At 43.5% G+C, this 27950-nt stretch overlaps 1 protein-coding gene across 4 annotated transcripts in view; it reads left to right on the forward strand.

Annotated features, from left to right (window-relative positions):
- The window catches only part of SRGAP2 (SLIT-ROBO Rho GTPase activating protein 2), a 113011-nt gene that overhangs the window by 11047 nt on the left and 74014 nt on the right, over positions 1-27950 (forward strand). For 3 of the 4 annotated variants that reach the window (XM_064472340.1, XM_064472341.1, XM_064472343.1), the window contains exon 3: positions 27616-27808. The exons of the other annotated variant lie outside the window; for it this stretch is intronic. In XM_064472340.1, coding sequence (XP_064328410.1) covers positions 27616-27808 — 193 coding nt within the window. The remainder of the gene's footprint in view (positions 1-27615; positions 27809-27950) is intronic. 4 annotated transcript variants of the gene reach the window in all.

Here is a 27950-nt window from a genome sequence, read left to right on the forward strand (position 1 = left end):
CCGGAGCATTTGGCAAATCCACTGAGAGGGTTCTTTTATTTGTTTTTTGTTTTTTTTTTTTTTTGTCGGCAGTAGATGTAAATTCAGTTCTGTGGACCACAAAGCAGGTGTATTACAGGCATGTTTTAAAGAGTGCTGTCTGATGAATGTGAAGTCTTTTGAAAGCTCAGGACAGAAAACATGTAAATAAGAAGCAGACATTATTACTGTGAAAAAAAAAATTGTCTCCATTTTTGCTAATATGTACAGTGGGTATATTAATGCATGATAATGACAAACCATAGCATACAAAGTGTTTTATGGACTGTGGAAGTACAGAGCTCTGAGCAGGCCCGTGGAGGTTTTCCCCCTCTGTTCGATAACCAGTTATTCAGAAATTTAATAAATTAATATCTTTGTGAAGTGGTTTTGGCAAGGAGCCTGGTTTTGCCTTGGTCTCTTTAATGAAAGTTACTCTTCCTAACTTCTCTGTGTTCTCTCCATGTGTTGAAGAAGGAAGCCTGCTTCAGCCCATTTACCCTTTAAAAAGCAAATGGATAAATCACCAGTATTTCTGCTGCATAGTGGGCTGCTCGTACCCGTCTGTGTCCCAGCTCAACGGGGCGGACTCCAGTGCTGCAGAAGGATGCTGAAATATGAACAAAAGACTTTGCCAGTAAACGACTTAGAAGTGTGCAGCTGGAAAAGGGAGGGGGAAAGGGTTTCTGCGCTGTATGGAGGGAGGAACAAATGCAACGCTACAAAGGTCACAGGATACGGCAATCATGTTTGGATGGAAACTTAACTTGCTATGAATGAAACTGTGCTCTTGTGTTTTCCCCCTGGAGCTGACTGTCCAAAAACTCTGGATACTTCTTGTTCTGTTTCTTTTTTTTCCTTTTCTTTTTTTGGCTCTTGTGATCTTCCATGAGCTGCGCTATAGAAATGCGGAAAAAAAGAGGTGGGGGGGATGACGGACAGGCAGCACCCACACACATGCTAGGAGAGGCTTAAATGCACTAATCTTTGGGTTAATCTAGTACAACTGTTTGCAAGTCAAAGTTTTGTCTGTGCTAAACAAATGTGTAAGGTTTCTTAGCAGGGAACTTACTTTACTACCAAAGATGTCGGCACTGCTGACCAGGGTTGTTGGATAAACTCAGAACTTGGGCTCAGCACCTCTTGGAGCCGACTCCTGGACTCCCTGAGTGTTGATTTTGATATCCTGTGTGACGCGAAGTCTCGTTACTGCTTGCTAAATTGCCTTTTCTCCCTCCATGTGCTCTTATTCCATCCAGATTGTCTGTATTTTCTCTGAGGTTGGTTTGATCTTCTATCAATCCATATGTTACCTTTCATTATATGATTAATTTCTGTCTGTAATGATAAATTACCCAAAAGTGCAAGAGAAATCCTTTTATTTAGCCCAGTTGTCTAATGCCAAACACACTGATATGCGTTACCTTCATACTTAAGGAATTAATCTTTACTTAGGCTTTAACTGAAATTATTTCCCCCATCCCCATCAGAATGAACTTGATAGAAGGTAGCTATAAAGGGCTCCTTGCATCCAGTAATTTCTACTTTTCACTTTTTCTCCCCAGAAATCTTGGCTAAAAATGGGCCCCCAAACATGGCCCTGGAGGTTCAGGTAGTAGGTTTGTTTCAGATTTAAAACAAGGGAATAAATTCTGGTACTGGCCTCTCTGGAAAATCCCTGTAGGTAAAGTTGTCTTTTATGTCCTGAAAGTAGTGATAGCTGTTGCCGGCAGATGAGAAAGTTTTTTGGTTTGGTTTTGGGTTTTTGTTGTATTTTGTTCTGAAACTTCAAGTTATTTTCTGATTAACATACTCAGTTAACAGTTGGTCATTCTTGCTGTGGTTTATAAATTTGCTTGACTGTTACTGATTAATTTCTAGTTTGAGATGAAGGAGCACCCATGGCAGGGGTGTTGCAATACTACAGGAGAAGGCTCCGTCAGTATTTTGGGAAAGAGCTTGCCATTGCCAGGCCAACACGGACGGAGTGGACGAGTGTGGTGTTTTTCTGCTGCTGGAGGTTTCTCCAGAAAGCAGCATCTGTAGCTTGTGAAGTTCCATAATAAATACTTGCTGTGAGTTGAAAGATCAGCTATAATTTTCTCCATACTTGGTTGCCTTTTCCAGCTCACTCGCATCGTTTCAGTGGTTTTATGATTAGGCTTCATGCAAATAGTTCTCATTCATGCCCCACCCTCTGCCGAACCCAGAGCAGCAGGGCCAGCTGCTATGGTTGGGATGAAAGTGCTGCTAATTTGCTGTTACCTTTAGTTTAAGGATTCTGGGCCTTATGAAGGCTTTGCTGTTGTCCTTGCTGTAAGAAGTTATTTATATGTTGACTATTTAAACACATTTATCAGTTCTAAAAGATCGTTGCCTCTCCTTTCAAGAAGGTTCCTTTGAGACCTTAGATGGCGAGGTGCAGGCAGAGGATGACAGCTGCATGTATCCGTAGGAAAGAGTAAGCCGATTTTTATTTTTGTTTGGAAAGCGATCAGTATTCAGCCCCCCCCTGCTTGGGCTGTCTGTTGTGGAAAGGTTACACTGAGCTTACAGAGCTACTTTGAATCTTTGACAGCGATAGCGAGAATAAATTCAACTCTCTGCACTGAAGGCTCTGACGTACAAGGAAAACAGGTTCCTTTTTTTTCCCGGCCTCTATTTTGTTTTTTTCTTTTTGTTTTTGCTTCTAGTCCTGCGCCTCTCTCAAAGCTTAGTTTGTTAACAAAACAAAGATCCCCCTGATGCCTCACTTTAACCTTATGGCAATAACATTAAAATCTGTTGACCATTAACATTTTAGAGCACAGGTGTTCTCACTTTTACATAGAGTGGTCTTTCTTGGATATGTGGAAAGCTCTTTTATTTTCACTCTTTTTATCTGTCAGTGTATGAAATATTTATTTACTTGGGAGAGGTGAGTTTGGTTTTAAGTAGCCCAAACAAAATGCCTGTTCTATTCAGTGTGCTAAAGAGCTATTCAGCTGTACCGTAAGTCTCTTACATGAACCATGCTTTATTTCCACATTGCTTTCTAAATTCACATTTCACTTAACATCTTAAATCTACTTTCAGTCTTTGTGATACCCCCTTGCCTATCAGTGAAAGCGAGGGCGTTCATACGTCATACGTAATTTTTATAATTGAGATCACTTCTATCTCTGATATTTTTTTAAAAAAGCTGCCCGAAAGCCAGAGTTGTCTTTTGCAGAATTCTCCGGTTCTGAAACTGCCTGTAGCATATTTTAAGCATTACAGATGTTATTCCTTGTCTACTTTGAAGCTAAATAGAGCAAATTGTTCCTGGGTATAACTGTGGACATAACTGTATGTGTATTTATAACATGCGTGTAATACAATTCACTTTCTTTCCTCTTCAAAATTCCATCCGTTCTCCTTTCAATTAGCTTTGCATGTTTTGTGATCATTGGAAGAACATTGAGTCTAAACGCGCATTTTTACAGGTTTGACGGTGGCAGGGCTTTGTGGGTGCTTTGTGCACCCTCTGGGTGAGGAGAGGCCCCCTCCGCGCTTGGTGCTGTAATTCAGATCCGTTTGAGGAGCCTGTGTTCTCTGGGTTGCTGAATTGGGTCTTCCAGCAGATCTCGTGCAGTAGGACGGCATTGTGTTCCGAGTAGGCTGAAAGTAGGTAAAGAGATTATATAGTGAATTACTCGAAATGACCTAAATCAAGGTCTCCAGTGAGATTTATGGGATTCAGTTACAGATCTTGAAACATGTTGTGAGAACACTGAAGCCTTAATTTAGTTAGTTAGTTAGTTAGTTTTGTCTGCAATGCAGCCTGCGTGGCTGGAAAGGACGTGCTGCTTCCTTTTAGGAAAAGTTACTCGGACAGAGGAGATAACTGCAGAGTTGTAATGTGGGGTTTTTACTTTTTTGGGGGTTTTGTTCTTGCTTGCTTTTCTGGAGGTGATGGAATGGCAAATCCCAGCATTGTTTCGAAGGAGATGTCTGAGTCAAGAGGCGCGCTCTGGTCTGAGTGAAAACGGAGCGGGGGAATGCAGCTCACCGCTCAGGTAAAACTCAGTGGAGTTTACTGCAAAGAACAGTCAAAACCAACTCCATGAATGAGCCAGAGTTTGTGCAGCCTTGAACTGGACTGTTGGGAGCTGAAATGTGTCTATAGGCATCCCCTCTTTTGACTCCTTTCTCCCTTCTCTTTTCTTCCTCCCTGACTTCTGCCATTCAGAAATGGTTTGGGTACTAAGTAGGAAATAAACACTCCCCTGAAATTTCCTAACACAAATAAACAGGTTTGCTATTTTTAAGTGCCAGTTTTTATGATTCTTCCAAAGTTCTTTTTGCTCCACTGGGATTGAGTCTTGAATAAATGTTTTCTTTAAGATTTATTTTTAGGAGTTAAAGGCTTATGTGAACTTCACTGCTGGCAAAGATACTAGATTGCCAGTCCTAGATGTCAAATTTAGATTTTAAAATTTTAAAATCTTTAATCTGCCGAGATGAGAGGCCGGTTGAGAATAGTGAGAGATGCTCATTTTGCTGCCTCTTGTGCTGGGGTTTTGTTGACACTTTCCTACGTCTGTGAGGAACAGTGTTGAAGCAAACCTTCGCTGTTCCCACTGAAGATGAACTTGGGAGCTTTGTGAAGATTTTCAGTTTAAATAGGAGAAAGTTTGGGAACATTAAATATTTCTCTTGGTGGTAGAGCAAGCAGGAAGTGCATGTCTGCAAACGATGTGGGGGCTGATTCCCTGTCCTTTCTTTCCTTGTGTATAAAGTTCCTCGGTGTGGACTTGCCCGTCCTAGGGGATGTCTGTCTTGTGTTTGTGGTGAAGAGGCGTTGTGCCAGAGCGTTGAGCAGAGCCGCTGCGCTGCAGAGACCTTCTTCTTGGTTCTGAGGCATGGTGCTGGGAATTGCCTCTTGCTTTCTGACCCGTTTATTTTGTCCGGCAAGAAGGTGAGGGAGGCTGCTGCGGGGCCGCTCTTGTCAAAAGCTGCATTCTTAGGAAGTGTTTTCAATGCTCCCAAATGCTGTTAATCCAGGTGACAGCGTTAATGCTTTCTTTTTTTCTTGTCAGTTGGGACTAGAATAGACAAGGGAAAAGATACAAAGCAGTTGGATATGTTTGAGGAAGAGGAAGAGTGTGTCAAAAGCAAAAAATATCCGCTTTGCCTTGTCAGTAATTAGGGTGGGCTTAAAACTTTAGCAAGGGCTGGGCTCCTCGGTGATTTAATTTTCTGCGTGCCTTAGCTTGGTTTGAGGTTAGACTGTTCATACTAACACGTTTTACAAAATGGATGTTCTCTGCGTAGTGGTGACAGCGGGTATGTCTATTATTACTGATGGCAAATTGGTTAATAATGTGGTTAGTCTAAATAAACTAATGGTGCAGACTGCATTTCTTTCATTGCGTAAGTTAATATTTTTATACACCTACTTTCTGCTGTGGGGTTTTTTGGGCTGGTTAATTTTAGTTCTTTAGCTCAGCTTAGATGCAGCGTTTTTGTACGTCGGTTCTGTAACTGTCCACTCAGGCCTTGGGAGAGTTTTAACAGCAAGTGGTGATTCTTCCCTGGGAAGGCTTAAAAGTACTATTGAATGCTACAAGCTCAGGGTTTGAACTCGTTTTTATCAAACCGAGCAACTTGTTTATGGTTTAATTGCTGTCATTTTGTTTTGGACAGAGGTTAGTTTCAGTTTTCGTCTGTTGGCACAGTTGCTCTGGGTGAAGTGAGAAGTCTAGCGAACACAGTAAGTGGAAGAGAGCTGGGTATCAGTGAGTTTGCTTTTGGGGGCTGGATTTTTTCTTTGCTGGCTAAAGGGTTCCTCAATTATATTTTCTTTAATATAGTGTTCATATGTGGCAATCTGCAAATTACAAATAAGTAAAATCCTATTTTAATGAGCGAGAAGTCAGTGTGGATGACTCAACCTTCATCTCTTCTAGGTCCCTATTCAAATTCATTCCCTGTTTGTAGCAACTGAAATGTCACCAAATGTTCGCGCTGTCGGAAGAGCTGGGAGTGACTCCTGTCTCGGTGATAGATTGCACCACGCTGCCAAAGGTGGTGGGCTCCGACTCCTCCTGGCAGCTCTGGCAGAGAAGCAGGAGCCTGGATGGAGAGTGGGAGGATGAATCACTTTAATGCTCCTCTGGACCCAGATTGGAGCTGGGAGGAGCTTTTGGCTCCGCACGGCTGCAGATAGAAGAAAAAATTCTGCCTTCGGTTTCTGCAGGTGTCTTATGAGCACTGAGGGGGCTCTTGGGGCTTAAGTAGCATGGTTTTTTTTAAAGGCTGATATTTCTGTGTCAATTATGAATAAAAAAATGTAATGTTTATAGAAATAACCCAAGTACATTGCTTTATTTTGTGAATGGAGTATCGCTTCCTAAATAATTATGAAGTCGTGCTGAGGTGGGTGCAGTATCCCTAGGCAATGCTGTTCTTTCCCAGTATGTGCCTACTGGTTTTGATCTATTTAGACTGCCTTACAAATGACAGAGGTGAGCTAGTGTTGTCTTGTTCTTGGAAAGCAGAGGCGCAGCCGTGGCTTCTGATTTCAACTTCTGTGACTGATAGGAGGCATGATTTTTCCTGATTAACTTAGTACCTGTCATCTTCATCAGCATAGGTATGATGCTGAATTGGAGAGTGTAGCAGGATTTTAGTACTTTTACAAGCCTTTTCAGATAATTCAGTAGAAAATTGCTGGCTTATTGCAGGTATACTAGGAGGCAGTGGTTGTAATCGGGATGTATTTGCTGTATGAGGAGGTTTCATGGTGCAGTCTCTCTCCTGTAGTTCTCTGTGCTTCAGTCTATCACTGATGCTCTTTGAAACCTCCACCAGGTTGAAAATGGGGGTGGCCTGGATGCAGCAGCAGCTGGTTCCTCTTGGGAAGGTGCTGGCTTATGGACATGCCTGTTGCTGTGTGCAGCTTTCCAGACCTGCACCAGTGCATTTCTCAGCAAGTTACTGCCTCAGCTACTGTTTATAAATACAAGATCCACTCTGCACTGCTTAGTGGGTAGAGGTTTTAAACTCCAGCAATCTCAAAAGACCGTGTTAGCTCTGACGTCCCATACAGAGCTGACATTCAAGGAGAAACTTTCTTGTTTTATACTTTAAATAGCTCTCCGATGGGGAGGTGGATAGTGAGAGCACACAATACGGCCAGCGCTGGGTCGCGGGGGCTCTGCAGGGCTATTATTAGATGACAATAGCCGGAATGAAAAACCATAGATGCTGCATCATGGTTGGGCCATTGCGTGCAAGGGATATTTTTAATTCAGAGAGCCAGAGGTCTTTCAGGATCTCCTTCTCTTACGCTCCTCGTTGGAGACCTCTTGCTAGCCGCCTTTGCCTGGAGGCGGTGGAAGTTATGAAGGAAAACGGCTGCTAAGTGACTGCTTTTGAAGCAGTCTTATAAAGCAGATTTATAAATTCTGCTTGCATGGGATAAGCTTTAAGGTTTAAGACTATCTAACAGGCTGTACACATCTTCCCCATTGAGGGCCTGGAAGGTGGCAGCTTTTGCAGAGGTGAGTCAACTGTAAGTTTGAAGTATGGCTGTCTTGGTACCTTCTTGTTAACGTTTCTGTTTTCAAAAGGAGGTTCGCAGATGCAGAAGAAAGGTGGTGATCTGTGTATCTGTTACTCAAAAGCTGAAAACTCCCAGGGCTGTGGAGGAAGCTGATGTAGCTGAGTGAAGTTCATCTTTACCTCGACTGATGTCAGAAATGAAGAGGGTTTCTTGGCATTTTGCTGACTCAGTCCATCACTCTGCTTAGGAGTAACAAAGCCTTAATTTTTAAGGAACAGGTTTTTTTTGACTGAGCGGGTGTAACTTCTTTGCAAGTCAGTAGGCTGTTCGTTCGTAATCTCTCTGGCACAGCTTACTTGAGTTATGCATCTCCGCAGATGCATCCACGCACAGATGCGTCCGTGAAAGAGGGAGCCTCAGTTTCAAGGGCACTCGATTTCTGACAACTGTATGGGCCAGGGAAAGAGAGAGTGCTTAAATGTTTGTACTGCAAAATAAAGTCTTATTTGAAGCCGTAGATAGACAACGGCATCGTATTTTCCAGAATATGCGGTGTGAAGTGTCTTTTTCAAGTCTGGTTTCCTCAATGTACGTTTCTCCCTTTACCTTCCCAAGATTTAGTGGAAAAAAGCAGCAGTTATACAAGTTGGGCATCACTCTCTCTGGCATTAAGAGGAGGTCCTAGAAGACATCTACTGGTTTCACAGTGGATGAAGGCATTTTTCATGTACGATGCTACAGAGTGGAACATCTCCTAGTGCAAGCCCTCCAACATTTTGGGTCTGCTGAATGACGTATCTGACACCTAAGAAACAATCCCAACTGTCCCACAGCACTGAATGTAATTTTGTTATTGGAAAACAATTTTAATAGCTCTTTACCTGAATTGCTTACAGAGTGAAGTCTTGGTCTGTTTCTCCATCAGCCTTGTATCCTGTTTTCTTCAGTTTTGCTCTGCAGTTCCATATGGCTAATTTATGATAATTGATCTTTGACTTTCAGAAAGTAAGTTGAGCCCCAAAGAATAATTGGCAAGTGTCTGCTTTTGGAGATCTGACCGTGTCGGGCAAGGAACAGTCTTGTCATAAGTCGTTGACGCAGTTTTTGAAAAGAGGGAACCGAAACCTCTTGAGGAAAGAATTTTCTGTTCATTCTATTTTGAGTATATTGTGAAATCAAGGAAAGTACAAACTAATATTAAGCTTAAAAATTAGATAGTTGTGTATGCTGCAGCGAGAATCAACCCTTAGGGTGAAGCGTACGGTGATGAGGAGGGCGTATCCATCAGGCAGCCTTGCACGAACAGCCCTTCAGTTGTGCTGAAATAACAGTTTTTGAACTGAACTGCAAGAAGAACTGGTGAGCAGAGAGATGACGGGGTTAAACCATAACATTGTTAAAAGTGGTCCGCAGTGATGGGGGGTTTGCTTTGCAACTCTCCTCTTGGAGGATCATCATCTAAAATCCTTCCTATAAAGTATAGGAGGGAGAAGCAGTTTCTCTTACAACTTCATTTTTAAGTGCGGGGCTTTCTGTAAGAAAGCTGCTGGATGCTTCTGCTTCCAGTGCCTGTTGTTGGGCTTGGCCCTAGGGGAAGCAGCTGCTGTCACCAGGCACATTGACTTCTTCCTCTGCAGGCTCTTGAATTTGAGGAAGATAATTTGCATTGCTGAGTATGTTGCTGATGCAAGCTCCAAATGTGGAGCTGTTCGTTTCAGTCTAGTTCTTCTGTACGTCGTCTACAAGGACGCACAGGAGTGCTGCTGAGTGTCACGGTGGCTAGAAATGAAGCTTTTCAAGTGGGGTGAGGTGGAAAGTGGAACGTATCAGGCTGTCTTCAAATTGATTGGCTTGACTTCCTTCCCATCAATGGTTTCTTAGCTATACTCTAGAAGGAGATTAAAAGCTGGACATCCTGTTCTTAGGGAGGTTTTGCACTTCTGGCTTGCAGTGTAGGTTACTTGTAAGTAGGAATGCTGCAACGATTGATGCCTTATGCTTATCTCATTAGTGTGATGGCATTCCCAGTCCAACACAGAGTAAACTTCCAGCCATGCTGTAGGACTGCCAAACGTAACGTCAGCAGCCGTGCTGAGCCGAGTGCTGTTAAATGCTGGGGATTTTCTTACAGTTCTCTGTAGTCTGCCCTGTCTGCAGACACAGGAGGAAGAACAAGGGAGAGTGTGAGGTTGGGGATGGAAGTCTTAGTTGCTGTGCTACGTAAATAGGGGACAGGGCAAGGGGTGGGTGTTTGTCCTGCAGTGAAACAGGCTGTTGCTGTGTTGGTACCCGCAGCACTTCACATTTGTGTTCTTGCTTCCTTTGCAGTGATACTGCAGTATCACTACTTCCCCTTCTCTGCATTTCTTAGTGTCTTTTTTCCCCTTTTGAAATGATACTAGACATCTAATAGCAAAAGTACACTTTGATTTATTACTTTTCTCTTTTGTTTTTTTTCTACATGGTGTCCTTTTGCCCTCCCCTAAGCTCAACCCCACCTTCCTCCTAAAAGTAACTTGCCAACAAACTGCTGGAATTTATGAAACAAAAAAGCCCAGAGTTCTTAAAACAATGAAATAATTAAGAAGATGGAGTGTCTTCATTGGTTTTTGGAACCGCAGTATTGTGTGTAATTCAGGACATTAAAGTTTGCTGACTGACTACTTGCTCTTGCTGAAGAGCATCCGCACTTGCTCACTTGCTGTGTAATACATTTTCTTCAGGCAAATAAGCTGATTGCGTCCAGGTTTTTTTTAAACATAATTTTATTCCTTTTTAATTACAGCATCCTCTGCAGATGTTGGCGTGTCATAAAAATGAAATGTGGAAACAAATGCGAAGTTGTCATGGCTTGCTCCAAATCCGAGACAGTAATTAAGCTGTCAGGGGGAGTAGTGGAAAGTTCAGCTGACTTTATCTGTACATCCTTTGGCAAATGATGTACAGAGTCATTAATGGGAAAGGCAAACGTGAACTATATTCAGAGGTTTGTCTGTATCAGCGCATCTGCTTTGGCAGAGAAAGGATAAAAACTACCTTGGATAATCAAGTCTAAGATATGGGTTTTTATTTAGTAGCTGGAGCCTTTGCTGGTTGCTGTCAGGGGAAGCTGAGGTAGGAAGGAGCAAGAATACCCGGGGTCTGAGTATTTCTTCTTTCTGGTTGATAAGAAGAAACAGCGGCACAGCATTGGTGTTGGGAGATTGCTGGTAAAAGCAGCTGATGAAGACGGGCTGGCAGGTCCAGAATCGCTCTTACGTGGCAATGGCTCAAGGGGAGCGGGGACCAATTCTTTATGGCACATGGGGACCTGATCCTTTAATGGCTCTAAAGACCCTGTAGGACCATGGGCTCCCTTTAACCCCCAGTGTGTTACCTGCTCTTGACTTCTACATCTGAAAACGTTGAAATGTAAAAAGATAAGGCGTAAGCGGATCCCAAAAGGATACACATTTCCTACCCTCTGTCTGCTTTCAAAGATTTTCTGGCCGTCTCTAACACATTCGACAGATCACTTTTTGTAATCCTGTCTGGCAATTTGTTTCAAGATGTTGCGTTTTTTTAAAGCTCTTGTCTAAATGTTTTGCCCAGATGGTCTCTGTGCAAGTCAGGCTGTAAGGTACAGTGTCTTGCTTTGATAAGGTTACTCTGTTCCGATAGCTGACGGCTTTATAGCAGTAGAAGAACAGGCCTCTCGCGTTAATGGGAAATTACCATACGTTCCCTTGAAAACGAAAATAGGACCAGAATGTCTGAAGCTTTCGCTGCTCACTTCCCACTGTAAGTTATTCTGATGTTCCTGTGAAAGTGTTGGGTTTTAAATGGTGATAACAAATCCATCTGTCCTGGCTCTTTGCAGGAATGTCTGTTGATAATAATGGTCCATACTATGAGAATTTACAAAAGTCAGTCAGTTTTGTGGCATTAATGATTTATACACGTAATGAGCAATAAAAGAAAATGAAATGTCTGGTATTGATAATTCATAATTCAAGGATGCCAATAACTGGATTTCATACGTTATCTGAGGTGTTGTCAGCATATAAATCAAATTTAAATAAGTTTTATTGAAAGTTACACATGTAACTTTATCAATGGAGATTTTACTACACTATTTATTCTCTTGCTCCATATTGTTAAGACAGTACAAGCCTCTCCTGACATAGACTTTTGTTAAATATATATATATTTTTTTAAAGAAAAACAAACCCAAACCAAACCCCCCACAACCAAACAAAATGCTCCACCATTTCTGGGATTTTATTCAGACTGAGAAACATGGGTATTCCTGGGTTGCTTAAATCTCTGGATAAACTGGCATGCCACTGAAGGGCTTTTATAGGGCAACATTTCCTTTCTCTAATTCCAAGTGCTTTTTTCAAAGCGAGGATGGAGAGATGTCTTGAAGTAACATGAACCTGAATTCACACTGAAACTGAGAATGACTGGCCCATAAAATAGTTGGCACTCAGAAGTCTCCTAGCTATTTCTAGTATTTCTGTGCTGGGCTGTTTGGTTGGTTTATTTGGGCGTGTTGTTTTAAGTCACTGGTAAATGAACCAACATAAACATTCCTTGTAGCGAGGCTGGCGGAAGAGCCGAAGCTGACCGCTTTGCTCCCCGCTTCCATGTTGACTTTGGCTGGTGCTGTATGGTGCTCGTTCAGGCGCTCCTTTTGGCAGGTGGCTGGAGCTTCAAATAGTAAGGGTAAATAAGTCACACCCAGTACCTGAATTGCAACAGTGAATGGGTTACATGTGCTTTGGTTTCTTCCTGTCCAAGTGGCTTTAATAAACCATAAGTTGGGGGTTTTTTTTGTGGCATTTTCTAGGGACTGAATTGGTTTTTTGTGGAGTTGCATTAAGCAAATGAAAAACGAACTGAGTTGCTAATCGGGGCTCGAGTAGAGCTCAAGCTGTACAGAGGAGGCCTGGTGCGGCACCTGCCCTGGTGGGATCGGTCTGCATGGAAAAATAAAATGCTTCTCAATTCAGTATTGTCTTTTGGGGGTCTAATCCAAAAAAGAAGAAGAAAAGAAAAAGAGTTGTAGTACAGATCTTTCAGGGTTTCAAACCACTGAAGGTAAACTGCTGAGGTCGGATGCTGGGGGAGTGGAAGCAGAAGCACTTGCCCAGGCATGGGAACTACTCCGGTGCAGTGTGGAGGTCGGGGAGGGTTCCTGTGCTTGCAAATGCGAGGGGAAGCCAGGATGCGCTGCCAGAGGCGGTCCTGTGTGCCCAGGTGAGTTGTTCCACTCTTTCTGTCAATACAGCAGCGGAGGCTCCAGGCAGAGGCGTCGGTTTATCAGACATACTTATGCTCTTCTATTTCTCTGGGCATCAGCGGCAGAAGACAAAATCCACCTGATGTGATCCGAAGAGTAAAGCTCCCGGCTGCAGGCTCTTCCGCACGCTGAGGATGCTGAAGCAGAGCTGCCCTGCCTGCGCTCCCCCTCCTCCTCCGTTGGGCTCTACAGAAGACACACGTTTCTCACCTGCTTTTGCACAAAATGGCTTTTGGTTTCTGCCTTTGGGAAATGTGTGCAGTTGTCAGTTTTGCTCTGGTTTCTGCTTAGAGGGAAGAGCTTTCTGAGGTGCTGAAGGACTTCAGTCTCCTAATGTGTTTTTTTAATAGTGATAATTTTTATTATCTGGGGTTGAATCTCTCTAGAAGCATCAAATCCTACAGAGCTTTAGCTTGTGCAGCTTTATTCTGATACTTCTAACAAGTGCTTTTTCTCTGATTCTGCCTAGTCTTTCAAATGCTCTATAAGAGCAGGATTATTTCCTTCCCTCTGTCCTTGCTTCCGACTATTTGATGAAAAGGCTCCTTTTGACTTCTGAGAAGTGGAAGGAAATGACACTGGACAGCATTCTGCTTTTCAGTGAACATGTCCTTGATACCCCCTTGATTTCAGGGAATACATTGTTGATTCTAGTATCTAATCAGTACTAGGAATCTAGATTAGTACATGGTTTTGTGTCTCATGCTCTGGCTGCAACTGATTCAAAGTTATATATATTAAAAAATGATTGGGTTTTTTTGTGTGGTTTTTGTTTGTTTCTTTACTATTAGTCATATCTCTATGTGATCACGTTAATGAATGGCTGCAACTTGTGTGGTGGGTTGCATCCGTGTTTCTTTGGAAAAAGCTTTTTCTGGGAAGTAGGTGGTTTTCCCCAGAGGGGACTGGTGGGGAGCAGAGAGGATTTTAGTTTTCTTTTTATTGCAGGAGTCACCTACCGCGCAAAGACTAGGTAGAACCTTATACATCTTCCAGTGTTATATGGTATGGTTTGCTTTTAGGGAACTTTGAATAATTTATTGTAAAAGCTGGAACCACGTAAATGATTTCTAAATAATAATGTGTGCGTGCATGTGTGTGTAAAAAGGAGGACCTGAGTTTTAACATCAGTTTTCTGACAAAGGCACGTGAAAAATAAGCATCTCTTGTTCCTGGTCTGCTCTAAGCTGTGCTGATTGATGGGCGTTGCTGTAGCTGACAAAGAACTGAGAGAAAAATGATGATTCACATAATTCGAGCTTTGTAGGCTCTGTCAAATACTCATTTCCCCTCTTTACAAGAGGGTGCTATACAGTAAAATATAAGTTCCCTTAAAGACAGCAGTCCTCCACTTCCACAGCTGAATATTTATAACTAAAGGAATGACTTCTGTGCTTCCTAGGGTTGTATAGGAAAAGCCTGCTTGGGATACCTTGGCTTTAATTGAATATTCCTGCTATAAACTTCTTATGAATGTGAAGAAGGGCTGAGCCAGTAAACAACAGGGAGGCTGGAACAAGATTTTTACATAAACTTTTTTGTGATTTTAAATTAAATTTATATCTGCTGGTTTTTAGGTGTGCTCTATGTGAATTAAAAACAATGTTCCAATTTGATTTCTTATGTAAACAGTTAAGACTGTTTTATCGTGAACTCTCACGCCAGTTTAAAGAAGCATTACTTTGATTTTATGTAATGGTTTTGGTTTAATGGCAGGTGTTAGTTCTTACAGTGAGGAAAATAAGAGGCTGCTCTGGTGGAAACTAGCTCTGTCATCAGTGTCCACTGGTACTGCAGGCAAATAACTTGGACCTTTTTGATCTTGTTGAAGTCATCTGTGAAATGCCTGTAATGATGCTCATTATTCACCTCTCCTGGAATGTTTATGGTTAATTAATAGTTCTCAAAACCTCCCAGAAACACGCACGGCAGTGTCTCCGCCGGGACTGACAGGGAGGCAGTGACGACTAGATCGGGCTGCTGAAATATATTTGACTCACCTCGTTGGCTTCTTTGGACAGTCGTCTTCCTTCTTGATGGACTGATAGCCTTACCCGGTGTTCCAGTGGGAAGGGAAAGAGGAGCATAAGGAGGAGGCTGCAGAGATCCTTCATGGTTCACTTGTACAAGTCTCCAGGCTGCTGGCCTGCAGCTGCCTTGGGCCCTCGCTGGGTTATTCGTGACCGACCAGGTGGGTCTGTCCCTGCTGCGATGTGACGGTCAGCCAGGAGCACGTCCAGCCTCGGCTCTCCTCAGCTGCAGGAGCTGGGAGGCGTGCGAGGAGGCGGGAGGGCTTCCGATCCGATGTCTGCTTTCAGGCTGTGTGGTTCGTCTAAATGAGACCGAGATCCGGGAGGGAAACGTATTGGCGGTACCAGGGAGAGGTGTTTGTTTCTAGGGCAGCTTCAGGCTGCCTCTGGAATAGTGGTACTAATAACTCAAGGTTATCTTTCACTGTTACTTAGTTACTGGATTTCAAAATGAAGCCTCATCGTGTTGGCTTTTTTTTGATCTTTAAAAAATATTCCAGGGAAATTGGTGTTGATTCTTCAAAACGTCAGCTTAAACACAAAGCAAGGATGGAAATTGTTGATGCAGTTAAAAAACCAACCCCACATTTATCTGCCTTTCCCCTAGCTGCCTAAGCCAACTGTGGAATTTGGCAGTCTACTGGAAGTGGTTTTGAAATTTAGTTTGCTGTGCTGTGCTTGAGAAGTGTTTACATGCCCCTTTTTGTTCCTCTTCATTTATTTCTCGATCACTTATGCGTGTTAGCGTGTTAGTTACCAAAGAGGAGAGGGAAGAGAAAAATCCTGAGGTGAAATTAAATTAGACACCAGCATTAATCATTCTGTTTGTATTTCTAAGTACATGACATAATTCACCAAAGGATTTTCCTTTCATTGAAGAGATTAAAACATTTAAGTTGTAAATGGCCACTTTTGGTCTAGCGATTTTATTGATTTGAAAAATACACTTGAAGTTACTTTGCATGGAATACTTGTGTGTAAGAGTGTAACTATTAGGTCTTATGAATTGGGAAGGAGTAATAATTTTTTATATTAATTCTACTTCTGGTTTCTTCCATCCCAGTATCTTTCAGCACTTCCAAACTTTACGTAGCTTTTGGAGCACCCTTGACAGGTAGAGAAATGGAAAATTTTGATGTCAAATTAGCTACATTTTTGCAGTAGGATCAAAGGTGGCTGGGGATTGGGTCCGGCGAAGCTGGATCTGATCCATCCCTGGACTGTTTTCCTGAGGAAGCAGTTAGCACTGTGGAGGATTTCACGTGCCCGTGTGTGTACGGGTGCTACTTTCTCACCTATAGATGTTTCTCTGTGTGTGTGCACGCATATGAACGTAGCAGTCTAGTGATATACAGCGTATAGTGAGTTTAATTTGGGATTCCTGAAGTGAATTGAGGCAGTAAGAACATATGGCAAATGCCAGAAATAATGATCGCATTCCACGCTTCTGATGAATAATTCAATTCAGTTTAGTACTGTTCCACCATTAAAATAAACCCCTCACAACATTTGACATGATGCAGCTGAAACACTTCGAGAAAAAATTTTGGAAGGCAAAGAAGCAGTTGTTTCGCTTCTGTTTTAATCACCACCGGCAGAGGAAATCTTAATGCTTAGAACGAAGACATATGTAAAGTGTTGGGCTGGAGCCGTGGCTATTAAACAGCTCCTCTGCGTTGTGTAGCAGGGGAGCAGACTTCAGGAGGAAGGACAGCGGTCGCGAAGGGCTGCTGTGGAGCCGCACAGCGAAACGATTTATAAAATAAGTCAGGAAAGCACAGCAGAAACTACTGGAGACAGTAGTTGGGGAAAAATGTGCCAGAATGACTTTTAAAAATGAGAAGGAAAAAAAAAAAATCCTTTCTCCTAACCCTAAAGCCCACCTTTCTGAATTAGAGTACTCATAGATTCGGGGGGTGGGGGGAAAGACACCCAAATGTTTTTGAGCTCTTTTTGAAAAAAGATCTGCCACCCGTCACTCCGGGTGTATTTTGGGGAGTGGGAAGCAAGTGTTTCTGCAGCTGCTGGGTGCTGTTTAGGCTTGAGTTTTACTAAATGCTCACAGAACTCTTGTGTTGGGTGTCCTGTGTAGCTTTAAAAATGGAGCAAGTGAGGCACAGGTTTAATTATTTGTTAAAGGAGTAGGAGTGTTTGGAATGGACATTAGCCGTCCTATTTGGACAGCGGGCAGAGGCACTGTAGGTGCCCGTGAAGACGGGTGTATAAAAGCTTAAAGCGGAGCTGCAGAAGTTAGGAATAGAACATTTCTCTTAACTTCTGGTGTCAGGGAGCACGGCATAGACCAAGGCTGGTTCTTCATTGACTGAGCAAAACAGAGGTGACCAGCCCATTTTGTCTTTTGTTGTATCTGAACTAAAACCAAAGATAATGCTGATAATTCTGCATTTTTACAATCCACTTTTCCAGTTTTTGGGGGTGTGTTTTGTGTGTTTTGTGTAATGTATCGGAGCGGTACTAGCATGTAGTGGAATGATGTGCCGGGTCCTGCCCCTGGGTCACACCAACCCCAGGCAGCGCCCCAGGCCTGGGGCAGAGGGGCTGGGAAGTGCCCGGCGGAGAAGGCCCTGGGGGTGCTGGCTGACAGCCGGCTGGGCATGAGCCAGCAGTGCCCGGGTGGCCAAGGAGGCCACCAGCCCCTGGGCTTGTGTCAGTGCTGGTGTGGCCAGCAGGGGCCGGGCAGGGATGGGGCCCCTGTGCTCGGCCCTGGGGAGGCCCCACCTCGAATGCTGGGCTCAGGTTTGGGCCCCTCGGGACAAGAAGGGCCTGGAGGGGCTGGAGCGTGTCCAGAGAAGGGCAACGGGGCTGGGGCAGGGTCTGGAGCACAAGTGTGCTGGGGGGCGGCTGGGGGGGTTTAGCCTGGAGAAGGGGGGGCTGAGGGGAGCCCTTCTCGCTCTCTGCAGCTGCCTGAGAGGGGCTGGAGTGAAGGGGGGGTTGGCCTCTTCTGTCAAGTAACTGGTGATGGGACAAGGGGAAACCGCCTCAAGCTGTGTCAGGGGAGGTTTAGGTTGGAGATTAGGGAAAATGTCGTTACTGCCAGAGCGGTCAGGCCCCGGCACAGGCTGCCCAGAGAGGTGGGGGACTCACCGTCCCTGGGGGGGTTGAAAAACTGTGCAGACCTGGCACCTGGGGACATGGTTTAGGAGGCCTGGGGGTGCTGGGTTGACAGTTGGACTTGATGATCCTAGAGGTCTTTTCCAACCTTAATGATTCTATGAAATGCGGAGTGATCCTACATCTCCTGCCTCATGGTGATTTCAGAACATAGTTCTAGCCGCTCATTCTTCTTTGCTTTTTCTGGCTTTCTTCACTAAGGTATGATTTTCCAGGCTGCTTCCTGTGGAGCACACTCATGATAGCGCCAAGAAATGAATCAAACTGGTCCTGTGCGGAGGTGTCCCATAGCCCTGCTCTTGCACAGGGCTGGGGTGTTCCCGAATGTGGGGTGGGAGCCCCATGCTAGCGGAGCTCAGCCGGGTCAGCAGCATCAGGGACCTGTTCTGCTGTCTCTTCCTGATGGATTTCCATTCCAGAATAAATAGACATTTCGGATGAAAGCAAGTGCCAGCCTCTCCCTTTACAGAGGAATTTAACTTCCTTTGTGCAGCGTGAAACATTGTAGTACAGCATTCTTCATTCAAATCTCCTCCTGTTTTGAAGTGAAGAACCTTGAGTACCTGGCTCCCCTCCCTCCCTCCTTCCACGCCCAGGCGGCTCACTGTTTGTAAATGAATTAACGTCATTTTCTGAAGGGTGTTTCTGTACATTTCCCACACTTTTTGGTCAGTCTGATTAATTTTCACACTCTGATGTTCCGTGGGGAAGCCCAAAGATCATCACTGCTCGTGAGCCTTCCCGGGACTTGCTATTTTATTCCTTCATAATTTCTCATGCTGTTTAAAATGTTAAATAGTGGTGTCAGTAGTGTGCTGGACAGCACAGCCCGTGTTGGAAACAGAGGGTGGTCGCGGAGGACCGGGTGGTCCTGGGGCTGGCGGGGGAGCAGGAGTTAAACCGCTCTTCCTTGGAGCATGACTGCCTTGTGCAATACCCAGTGGAAATCCCCACTCCTGACCTCTCTCCCAAAAAGAATCCAGAAACCTACATTTTAGTGGTAGCCAGCCTTGGTTTCATGAGAAACTGGGAGTAATTTGATTGAAAATGTGTACAGCATGCGCTTAGCTTTATTCCTTACTGCATTTATTCCCTCTTGTCCACTTCCTATAACTGGGAGAACATGTCCAGGCTCTTTGCACTGCTAACCACCTTTTTTTTGTAATTAACACAGCAACGTTTGAGGAAAGAACCTCTTCTGGGAGAAAGGTTTGAGCTGTCAGCACGAGAGTGTGATGAAAACTACCTGAGAGTGGGGTGCTTCAGGGAGACTTGGTTTGCCCTGGGCCAGAAGCAGAAAGAGCTTTTAAAGCAGGGGAAAAAAAACTTTACGTTAAAAACGTTCACCAAATCTTTGGCCATCTATGCAGTGTTGGCTTCATCACCCTGCATGAGAGGAAGCCATCCAAATAACTATTAAAAACTTGTTTGGAGAACATATTATTTCAGGTTGCTTAATGGGCCCAAAGCGATTTCTGCCTCCCAGAATGCACAGGCACTGGGGATGCTCGTTTCTGGAGGCTACAAAGAGTTCGTCAGCACGAGCTCTTTTCTGAGTACTGAAAATACAAACCGGTGCATGTGCCTGTTGCTTTTGATTACGCCAATAGTCCACATGTCAAAATGACTGTTAAATTACTTATTTTATCAATCCGTGCTGCAAGCCATGCTGAAATGTAGTTTTAGTACTTGTCTGTAGTATTTTATCCAGCATTCAGAAAGTCGGAAAGCGTAAGCAAAGGTTTGTCTAAGGTTTTTTTTGGCTTGATGATGTCTGGGGGAAACCTTTAGCTGAGTACAGACAGTCTGAAAATAGCTGCGAAACTCCCTGTAGGCAAGAGGAGTTGTAACATTCCTGCTGCTCGCATGCAGGTTCTGAGTTTTCACTTATTTGAAATGTATTGATAAACTTCTATGTGTTTTGATTAAACAGTTGTAGAATCTAAAAATATAATATTGCCCAATGTACTTAGATATGTTACCTTTATCAGGGTGTTTATGCATGCTATGGATCAGGTACAAAGATGAGGACTTTGCTCGTGCGTACGGGAGGAGTTACCCACGCTCTGCTGTTGGAATTAGGGCAGTGAATCCCTGCATAGGGTAATTTAATCTGGATTCTGTTTTTAAACATCCTCCCTGAAAAGTCAACAGTGTGGACTGTGTTTTGATAACAGCAAAGGAGACTTTCATAGGGGGGGAAAAAACCCAACCTAAATATTTATTTTGAATTCTGCATGGATTAAATGCCGTGGCAACTTTGTCAACATGTTTAACTGCATAATTTTGAGCATTTGCTTAAAAGCTTTGCAGATCTGAAGCCTTGCATCAGTGCGTAGTCTGTGAATTGCAGATGAGTGGTGTGGGTTTTTTTGGTATGGGTATGAAAACCAATACATAGGCTTGCTGCATTCAGTGGGATTCTAGTTGAGGGATGCTTAAAGTTACAAAATTCCCAAGCTGCCAGTTGTGATGGAGGCGTTATACAACTGTAATAAAGGCAGAAAGCATGGACTGCCCCGCTCCTTTAAGTGACGCTTTTGTTGTGCCTAGAAAAGCTGGTAGACCCAAGTAATTAGTGATGCAAATATGTAATGAAGTAGTTATGAAAATAAAAGATGAGTGTCCTCAGTACTTCACCGAAACTAGCCTTAATTTTTGTTTTTAAGCATGTCTCATGTCCTTGTCTCGTATACTCACTAATGTGAAACTTCATGCCATCATCTTACACCTCAAAACAGTTTTATCAATATCTATTAGAAAGAATTTCAGCTACTAACTCCTACAATTCTGTTTATATATTTGTAACTATAAAGGGATTCTTGTCAACGTGTATTACCCGGTGCTAATATTTCTCAAACGTGCAAGGAATATTCTGTTTGTTTTAAAGGAAAATTTGCCTTTTCCAGGGCATGCTGTTTCTGACAGGATTATGAACCTGAACCTGAATCTCCCTCCTGGCTCTGTTCTTAAACAAAAGGCTGTATTTTTTCCTCTTATATAATTTTCACTTCAAAGCGTAGTTTTTAGATTACCAGTGAGATTTTTAAGGCTGTAATGATCAACAGCTTTCAGATAGCAACGCAGTTTGTTCCATGAAATTCCCACTGCTACTGTATAAAGGCTTTTGTAAGTCATTAAACCTCCCGGCCATAGTCAGGGTTGTTGGGCCATTTGTCATTTGTCACAGCCTTATTTGTAATCATGTACCCAAAAAACCATGGAGGCTGTTTTCTCAAAACTACGAAGTCTTTCACTTTTAGAGTACAGCCTTCCTTATATGAGTTGGTAGGGGAAACATGAACAATTCTGAGCAATTAGTAACGTGCTGGGAATATGTCCAAAACAGGTCATCCAAACCACTTTTAAAACGTATTTATATATTTAAATGGTTTGAAACTTTACTCAAAGCTGTAGTGTTGGTTGTTGTTAATTTCTTGAAACTGAATGGAGTGTTAACTTCAAAACTCATCTGTAATCTTAGCCTAAGCCTCGGTGGGGCTGCAAGGCGGGATAGGTGGGTGCTGTGCCACTACCGTCTCGCTCTGACATTGAGCACCTGACTGCATGGCAGCTTTCAGAAGGTGGGGGTTTAAGAAACCCATCAGAGATGAGGCACAAGGTCTAGAATTGCTGCTCCAGCCTTCTGTATGAAGTGGGGATTTTGTTCATTTTGGACTGCTTTGTCTTTCATATGCTGCCGAGTAGCCTGAAAGATAAGGCGGTGTTAGAGCTGTGTGTGCAATTTAATGCTTGGTGACTTCCAATCCTTCTGCGTAATTGCTTCGTATGTGCTGGGCGGGGGTCCTGAAAATTCACGGCTAACTGAGCTACACGTGAAGGTTTTGAAGCTGCCTGCTTCCATCTTCCCGTTTGTGGTTTGATTCTGTTTTGCTTTGATTTCAATGGGCCTCCAGCTTGTATTGCACTTACATGGCATTAGCACGGGAGGAGGGCTGCTCCTCGCACAGCAGCCGTGGGGGACCACTAAGCCAAGGCGAGAGCGCAGACGGTTTTGGCGTTTTGGAGTTCAGCTCTGCCAGTTGGAGCGGATTTGTGTGGGTGAGAGGATTGCTGTTTAATCTGGGCGGGAGCTGGGGGTTGGTGGTTCTGTTTTGTTGTCATCCCACTCCTTTCCCAAGCTTGTCATCTTTTTATACAGCATGGCATTTGGGATAGGGGTGGGAACATCTTGAGAAAGCTACAGAGCAGCTACATGGAGATGCAGGGAGATATTGAAAAGCAGCTCTGGCTGCTTGTGCCTTCTTCTGGTACTCTGTGCTGTGCAGGCTGTGATTCACCCTGGTGCTATCCAGTTAGAGCAGGTAAAGCTTATCACTGGGAAGAATTGAAACCCTGCCTGGGGAGGTGATCCTGCTTGGAGCAGGAACACTGCTCAGACTATGTGAGATGACTGGGCAAGGAGGTCTCCTGGGTCTGGGTTTGTGCTTCTAGCTCCGCACGTGGCCTACTGAAGAAGGAACAAGTCGGTTCAGAAATCTCTTTGTTTCCGTGCTTCCAACTTTAGTTTATACGATGCTTAAGTGAAAGAAAAAAAAAGGTAAATGGCTTTTCAGAAGCTGAACACTGCATGCATGGTAGAAGAGCAAGGTACAGTTCCAGTCATAGTGTATATACCCGCGTGCTCTGGCGTAATTGGTTTATGATAGCGCAAAGTTCTGCCAAGAGCATAGTAGAAACCCTCTCCTCTTGGGTGTAGTTTGATAAACCCCCACTGCTCAGCAGAGATAACAATTGTACCACAGTTCTTACAATCGCCTCCAGTGTAAAGAAGGGGAAAAAAAAAAACAAGGAGGATAACCTACTACTAATTTCGCTTACTGGATCCTTCCCAGGAGTGTAGGGTTAGGCGTGTTTTGGGACCTCAGATTTGTCATCTAATTAGCCACCTAGAGACTCACCTCATGCAAACTAGTGGGCTTTTTTTCAAGCAGGAACAATCAATTTATGAAGATCATCCATGTTTTTTAAAGATATCACCGGGTATGATGGCAGCTTACAACGCAGTGTGCCTCGTAGCATGCCTGTGATAGAAACCACTGGTGATGACCTTCCCATGGAAGGGTTAGAGGCACCATGACTTAAATGTCAGCATTTTATTCAGGGACAATTACCTTTGTGATAATGCAGTATCATTTGTGCCTACCAATACTTTATATGCTTTAAAGTTTAAAAAGGAAAAAAGTCAAATAGATTATAAATGTTGAGAATGACAAATGTGACTAAAATGCAGAAGGTGGAAGGTCCTTCCTTACCCTTTGAATCCATTAATAACTAGACGTGCCTGCTGAGTGCTACAGGGAATGTTGAAAAGGTAGAGGCAAAAAGGATAAAAGTAAAATTATGCACCTGTCTAGCGTTATACAATACTGGGTCCCTCTGTGATCTAGGTGATTTTATGATTTGGTGATGGAAGTGAATAAATGGCTTGTTTTAAATGGATGGAACACTTTTTTATTGCTACTAGGGACGTTTTAATTATGTAATTGTCAGCCACGTGAGCTACAAATACAGTAGAAAGGATTTTGCAGTACAGGGCAAGGTTTAGTGTGAGAGTACAAATACCTGGTGTTTAATCCTAATTCTACTACAGGCATCTTGACCTTGAATTATACGTGCTTTTTCACCTTCAGGCACTTGAAACATTGGCAGCAGGAGCAGAGTCTTTAGGATTCTGTTCCTTGTCTTGAATGATCACAGTGGGTGGGATCGCTAAGGTCGAGTTTTAGAGAGCGAAAGGAGGTGGAAGGCTTTTTGGTGTTTAAAGTGGCTGTTAACCTAATAACCTGTGCAAATTAAAAGATGTGAAAGCAGTGGATTCAAAATTAAAGTGGCTGTTGTGACTGCAGACATGAAAAGGTCCCGTGTAATACGGTGACCCGCGGGATAGAGCACGCACAGCCTCCGACTCTGCCGTGGTATGTTCTCAGAGTAAGTCTGAAAAAAAATATCTTTTGCTTGTGTAAGCAATGGGAAAACAAGCAGACACTTTATACTCTAGAAAGCCCAGTAAGCCTCAGGAAATTCCTGCATTCTTGATTTTACTTTGTGGCAAAGTACTGTATGGTGCGTTTTTGAAAGATGAGCAAGGTTGCCCTTCTCCAGCCCAGCGCCACAGACTTGATAAGCTGGAGCTGAATAGCTTATTGTTCCCCTGCAGGCAGCCCGATCAGCTGTCACTGTTCCCCTCAAAAAACACTGAGTTTATTTATAAAGAAAAAGTGCTGAGATTGCATTTCTCACTAAAGGAAAAGGTTACTAGTTCTTGCTGCTGTTTAGCAGGAGAGCTGCATGTGGAGTATCCCACCTTGAGAACCAAGAGCTTGAGCTTCGTTGTAATTTTATTATTAAAATACATGTGCTCTGCTGATCTTCTAGTCTTGGAGAGCTACTAGTTCTTTGGAAGTGGTCATTTTGGATTTCTGCTTTTTCTTCTGGAGCTAGTTTCTCAGCTGAGAACATGACTGATGGAGAACCTCAAGAGTTTGCCAGGTTGTTGCCCTTGTAAAAGATCCATTGATCACAGCACACGGAAGAAATGATGAATGCAGGGTGGGTAGCCACACCATTGCCTGTCGGGGCTGTGTCTGGTATTTTCTGTTCCTCTTCTAATCTTCTTTTTAAACGCGGTGCCTGTTCTTCATCCCTGCTCATAATGACGCCGACTCTTAATAAAAATAACGCCGTGCAGATGCTCAACCCCTAAATGCACAAATACATCACATTCAAGAAAGATATTTGCTGCATTTGAATTCTGTGCCTCATTCTTTATCTGCTTAGCAGAAAATGCCAGAGCAGCTCAAGTATCTTCTTTGTGTGGTAGCTTTTCATGGGTCAGGGAACTGAGCCCCAGTTTATTAAAATCAGCGTCTTTGCCCAGTGACTTCTGGGAAGGTCGTAGACTTGTTTCTAAGTTGGGACCATCTCTCTTGTTGGGGAAGGGGTGGAGGAAAAGACACAAGGAGAGGAAGAGCTTTCTACTACTTCTTGCCTAGAAGGATATTCTTTCGTGAGCATCAGACCTGCAGATGAGTTTTAGGTTGAGGACTAGGCAGGCTGAGTCATTGCAGCAAGGAAACACTACATTACTGTGAGTTTTGGTGCTATTATCATCTAGCTGCCTCACCTTATTTTAATTATGAAAGTCTTTGTGACAAACCTACAGGTAAAATGGAGTTGTCTTGTTGGCACTGCACGTGACTAAACCTGTCACACAGAATTTTTGCAAATCCATTAGTAGTTTTTTAACTGGGGACGGAGCTGAATGGAGAAGATATATATAGCGTACGCTAAGCATCAGAAGCAAATTTTAAATAAATGCTAGCAGATCTAATGTGCGTAACTATCTGTTCTTTCCCTGTGCCCCTCCCAAACCCTGCTAATCCTGAAATACTTTTGCCAGCTGGAACTGAGCAAACAACAAAGACAAAAAATCTCACAAATTTGCAAGAAACACAATAAGCAGGTTCTACCTAGTGTTGCTCATCCCTCCCCGTGCCGCCTTCCCTGTGGACCAAGGGCCGAGCCCTTGCGAGCGCTGTGGGGTAGAGGCTCCTCGTCCCCTCCTCCGGGTGTGTTTCTGCAGCACCCTTGCAGCCAGCCCTCCCAGGAGGACCTGAGGGTGCTGGGCCCTGCCCAGGGGTGAACCCGCACCCTTCCTGCTGCAGCCGCCTGGGCCGGAGGGGGGAGCGTAGCTGGGGCTCCCCTGCGCCGGCAGAACGGGCGTGCTGAAGTGGTTTGGATTAAAGAAGTGTGTGGACAACTCAGGCCTGTGCGTTTGCTTGTAGTTGTATTTCCTGATAGAGAGAGAAGTTTTCCACTTTCTAAAATTCTCTCCTGAGGGAAAAAAATAAACTTGACCAGCTTTGCTCACACGTCACGGTTTTGACTATGCCGTTTTGTTCTGTGTTATGACCTTTGCTGCCTGTATTTTCTCCTCAGTGAAGCCTACAGAAGCCCCTGGGTACTACCGTCTCAGAGAAGTGCTACTACCAAATTAAAGTGCTAATCCAGGTCATCTTCAAGCCTGAAAACCCCACATTTTTGCAGGTTTTTTTTTTTTTTTTGTAAGCCTTGCTAGGAACTGTATTTGTGTACACGGATTTTGGGTTTTGGAGTCCCTAAATTACAGATGCATGCTTTTCTTCACTGCAAATCCAGGACCCCCTGAAACTGTTTGCTCCCACAGATGTGAGCACAATTCAGGGCAACTGATACTCATAGTGCATGGCAAGAGTAAAGCTCCCGGAGGTCCAGATGGTTTGCTTTTCCTGGGCAAAGGGACAAGCATGAGGAGGCCAAGCTGGCCTCTGTTATTCCATATCTCAGGACTTAGCAATCAAGTAGTTGATGAAAAAACTGCATTTGGAAAAGTGATACTTACCCATCTTCAGTTGTGGTGACAAAGTTGTGGGTGCTGAAAATAAACAAAGCTGTGCGTGCTGAAGACCTGAATGTTACTTATTTTATTGCTGATTCTGAATTCAGCTTGGAACAACACGTCTCTGAAAGCCTTTGGAAAGAGCAGCAGTAACAGTCAAGCAATAGCAGGCATCTCTAAAGTTTGAGTTCTCAGAGATCTTTAGATGGAAGTGCATATTTTATTGTTTTCATGTTGAGTTTATTGCCTATGTAAAAGCCAAATAAGCTGTACTAGCTGCATGACTGATATTTTCTGTGGTTTTAGACCAAGGGACTGATGCATTTCTGCTATTTTTTCCTGCCCTGTTTGTCCATCATTTCACTATTCTGACCCTCAAATTCAGAATCAGTAAGATAAGGAGAGCACCACCCTGGCTTAAAGGGCTATTGTGAGAAGTTTTCATATTTGTAAAATGTTTTAAAACTGTTTGTAAAATGTTGTGTAAATACAAATAGATATCCTCAGTAACAATTCTGCATAATAAAATTAACATCTATATCTGTGTGCCTTGTGGGTCCTTTAGATATAGATACGTTATATGCAGATATTTTAAAAAGAAAAATAGTCTTCCTGGAGATAATTCCCTGTTGGGAAGTGCTATCATGTTGGCTCTCTAAAGGGGTGTCTTTATCTGTTTCAATGGCTTGGTTTACAATGAGAGCTGCACAGCTGGAGACTCGGTAACTAACAGAATAATCTGAAATCTGTGCCTTTGGGGAGTGCCCCAATATGCACAACGTCTTGTTTCTGCATCAAGAGTAGTCTGCAAAGGAATTTGATAGAAATTCCCTGAAGTGATTTTCTGAGCTGACGTGGGGTATTGCAGCATTCAGTCCTTCTTCCAGACTGAGATTCAGTACATTTTTAGGCAATGACCACTTCTTTTTGATGCCAAAAATGCACTTGACACTTGTAATTGATGCACTGTTCAGCATTAAAGCCTTGCTTGTAGATCTGTGCACCAGATTGCACCGGATTGCAGGTTGTTGGATGGCTTTCCTGTGACCGGTGCATCCAAGATGCAACAGCAATCATTTTCTGTCTGCAGGTATCATGATGGAGCTTTGCTGACATATTACTAATGAGGGAATATATTTTTAACTATATTTTACTGGAGAATTTTTACAGTCTTCTCTCTAATGGGATTTTGTTTAATCTTTAGTGCTTTTATTTGTTACAGAGATCCGTGCCCAATTGGTAGAGCAGCTGAAATGCCTTGACCAACAGTGCGAGCTTCGGGTCCAGTTACTGCAGGACTTGCAGGATTTCTTCCGCAAGAAGGCAGAGATTGAGATGGATTACTCAAGGAATTTGGAGAAGTTGGCTGAGAGATTCCTGGCTAAAACTAGGAGCACCAAAGACCAGCAATTCAAGTAGAGTATTTGCCTTTTGTTTTTGCCCTTTTTTCCTGCAGATGCGGTCACAAGGGTAGGAATGCAAAAAGAGAGCTGATGTAGTGATCGTAGGTGTCAGCACTGTTGTGGATGTCAGAATAAAATGTTTGCCAAGTTTGCG

Source organism: Phalacrocorax carbo, chromosome 23 (assembly GCF_963921805.1).
Source record: "Phalacrocorax carbo chromosome 23, bPhaCar2.1, whole genome shotgun sequence".
Taxonomy (NCBI): Eukaryota; Metazoa; Chordata; class Aves; order Suliformes; family Phalacrocoracidae; genus Phalacrocorax; species Phalacrocorax carbo.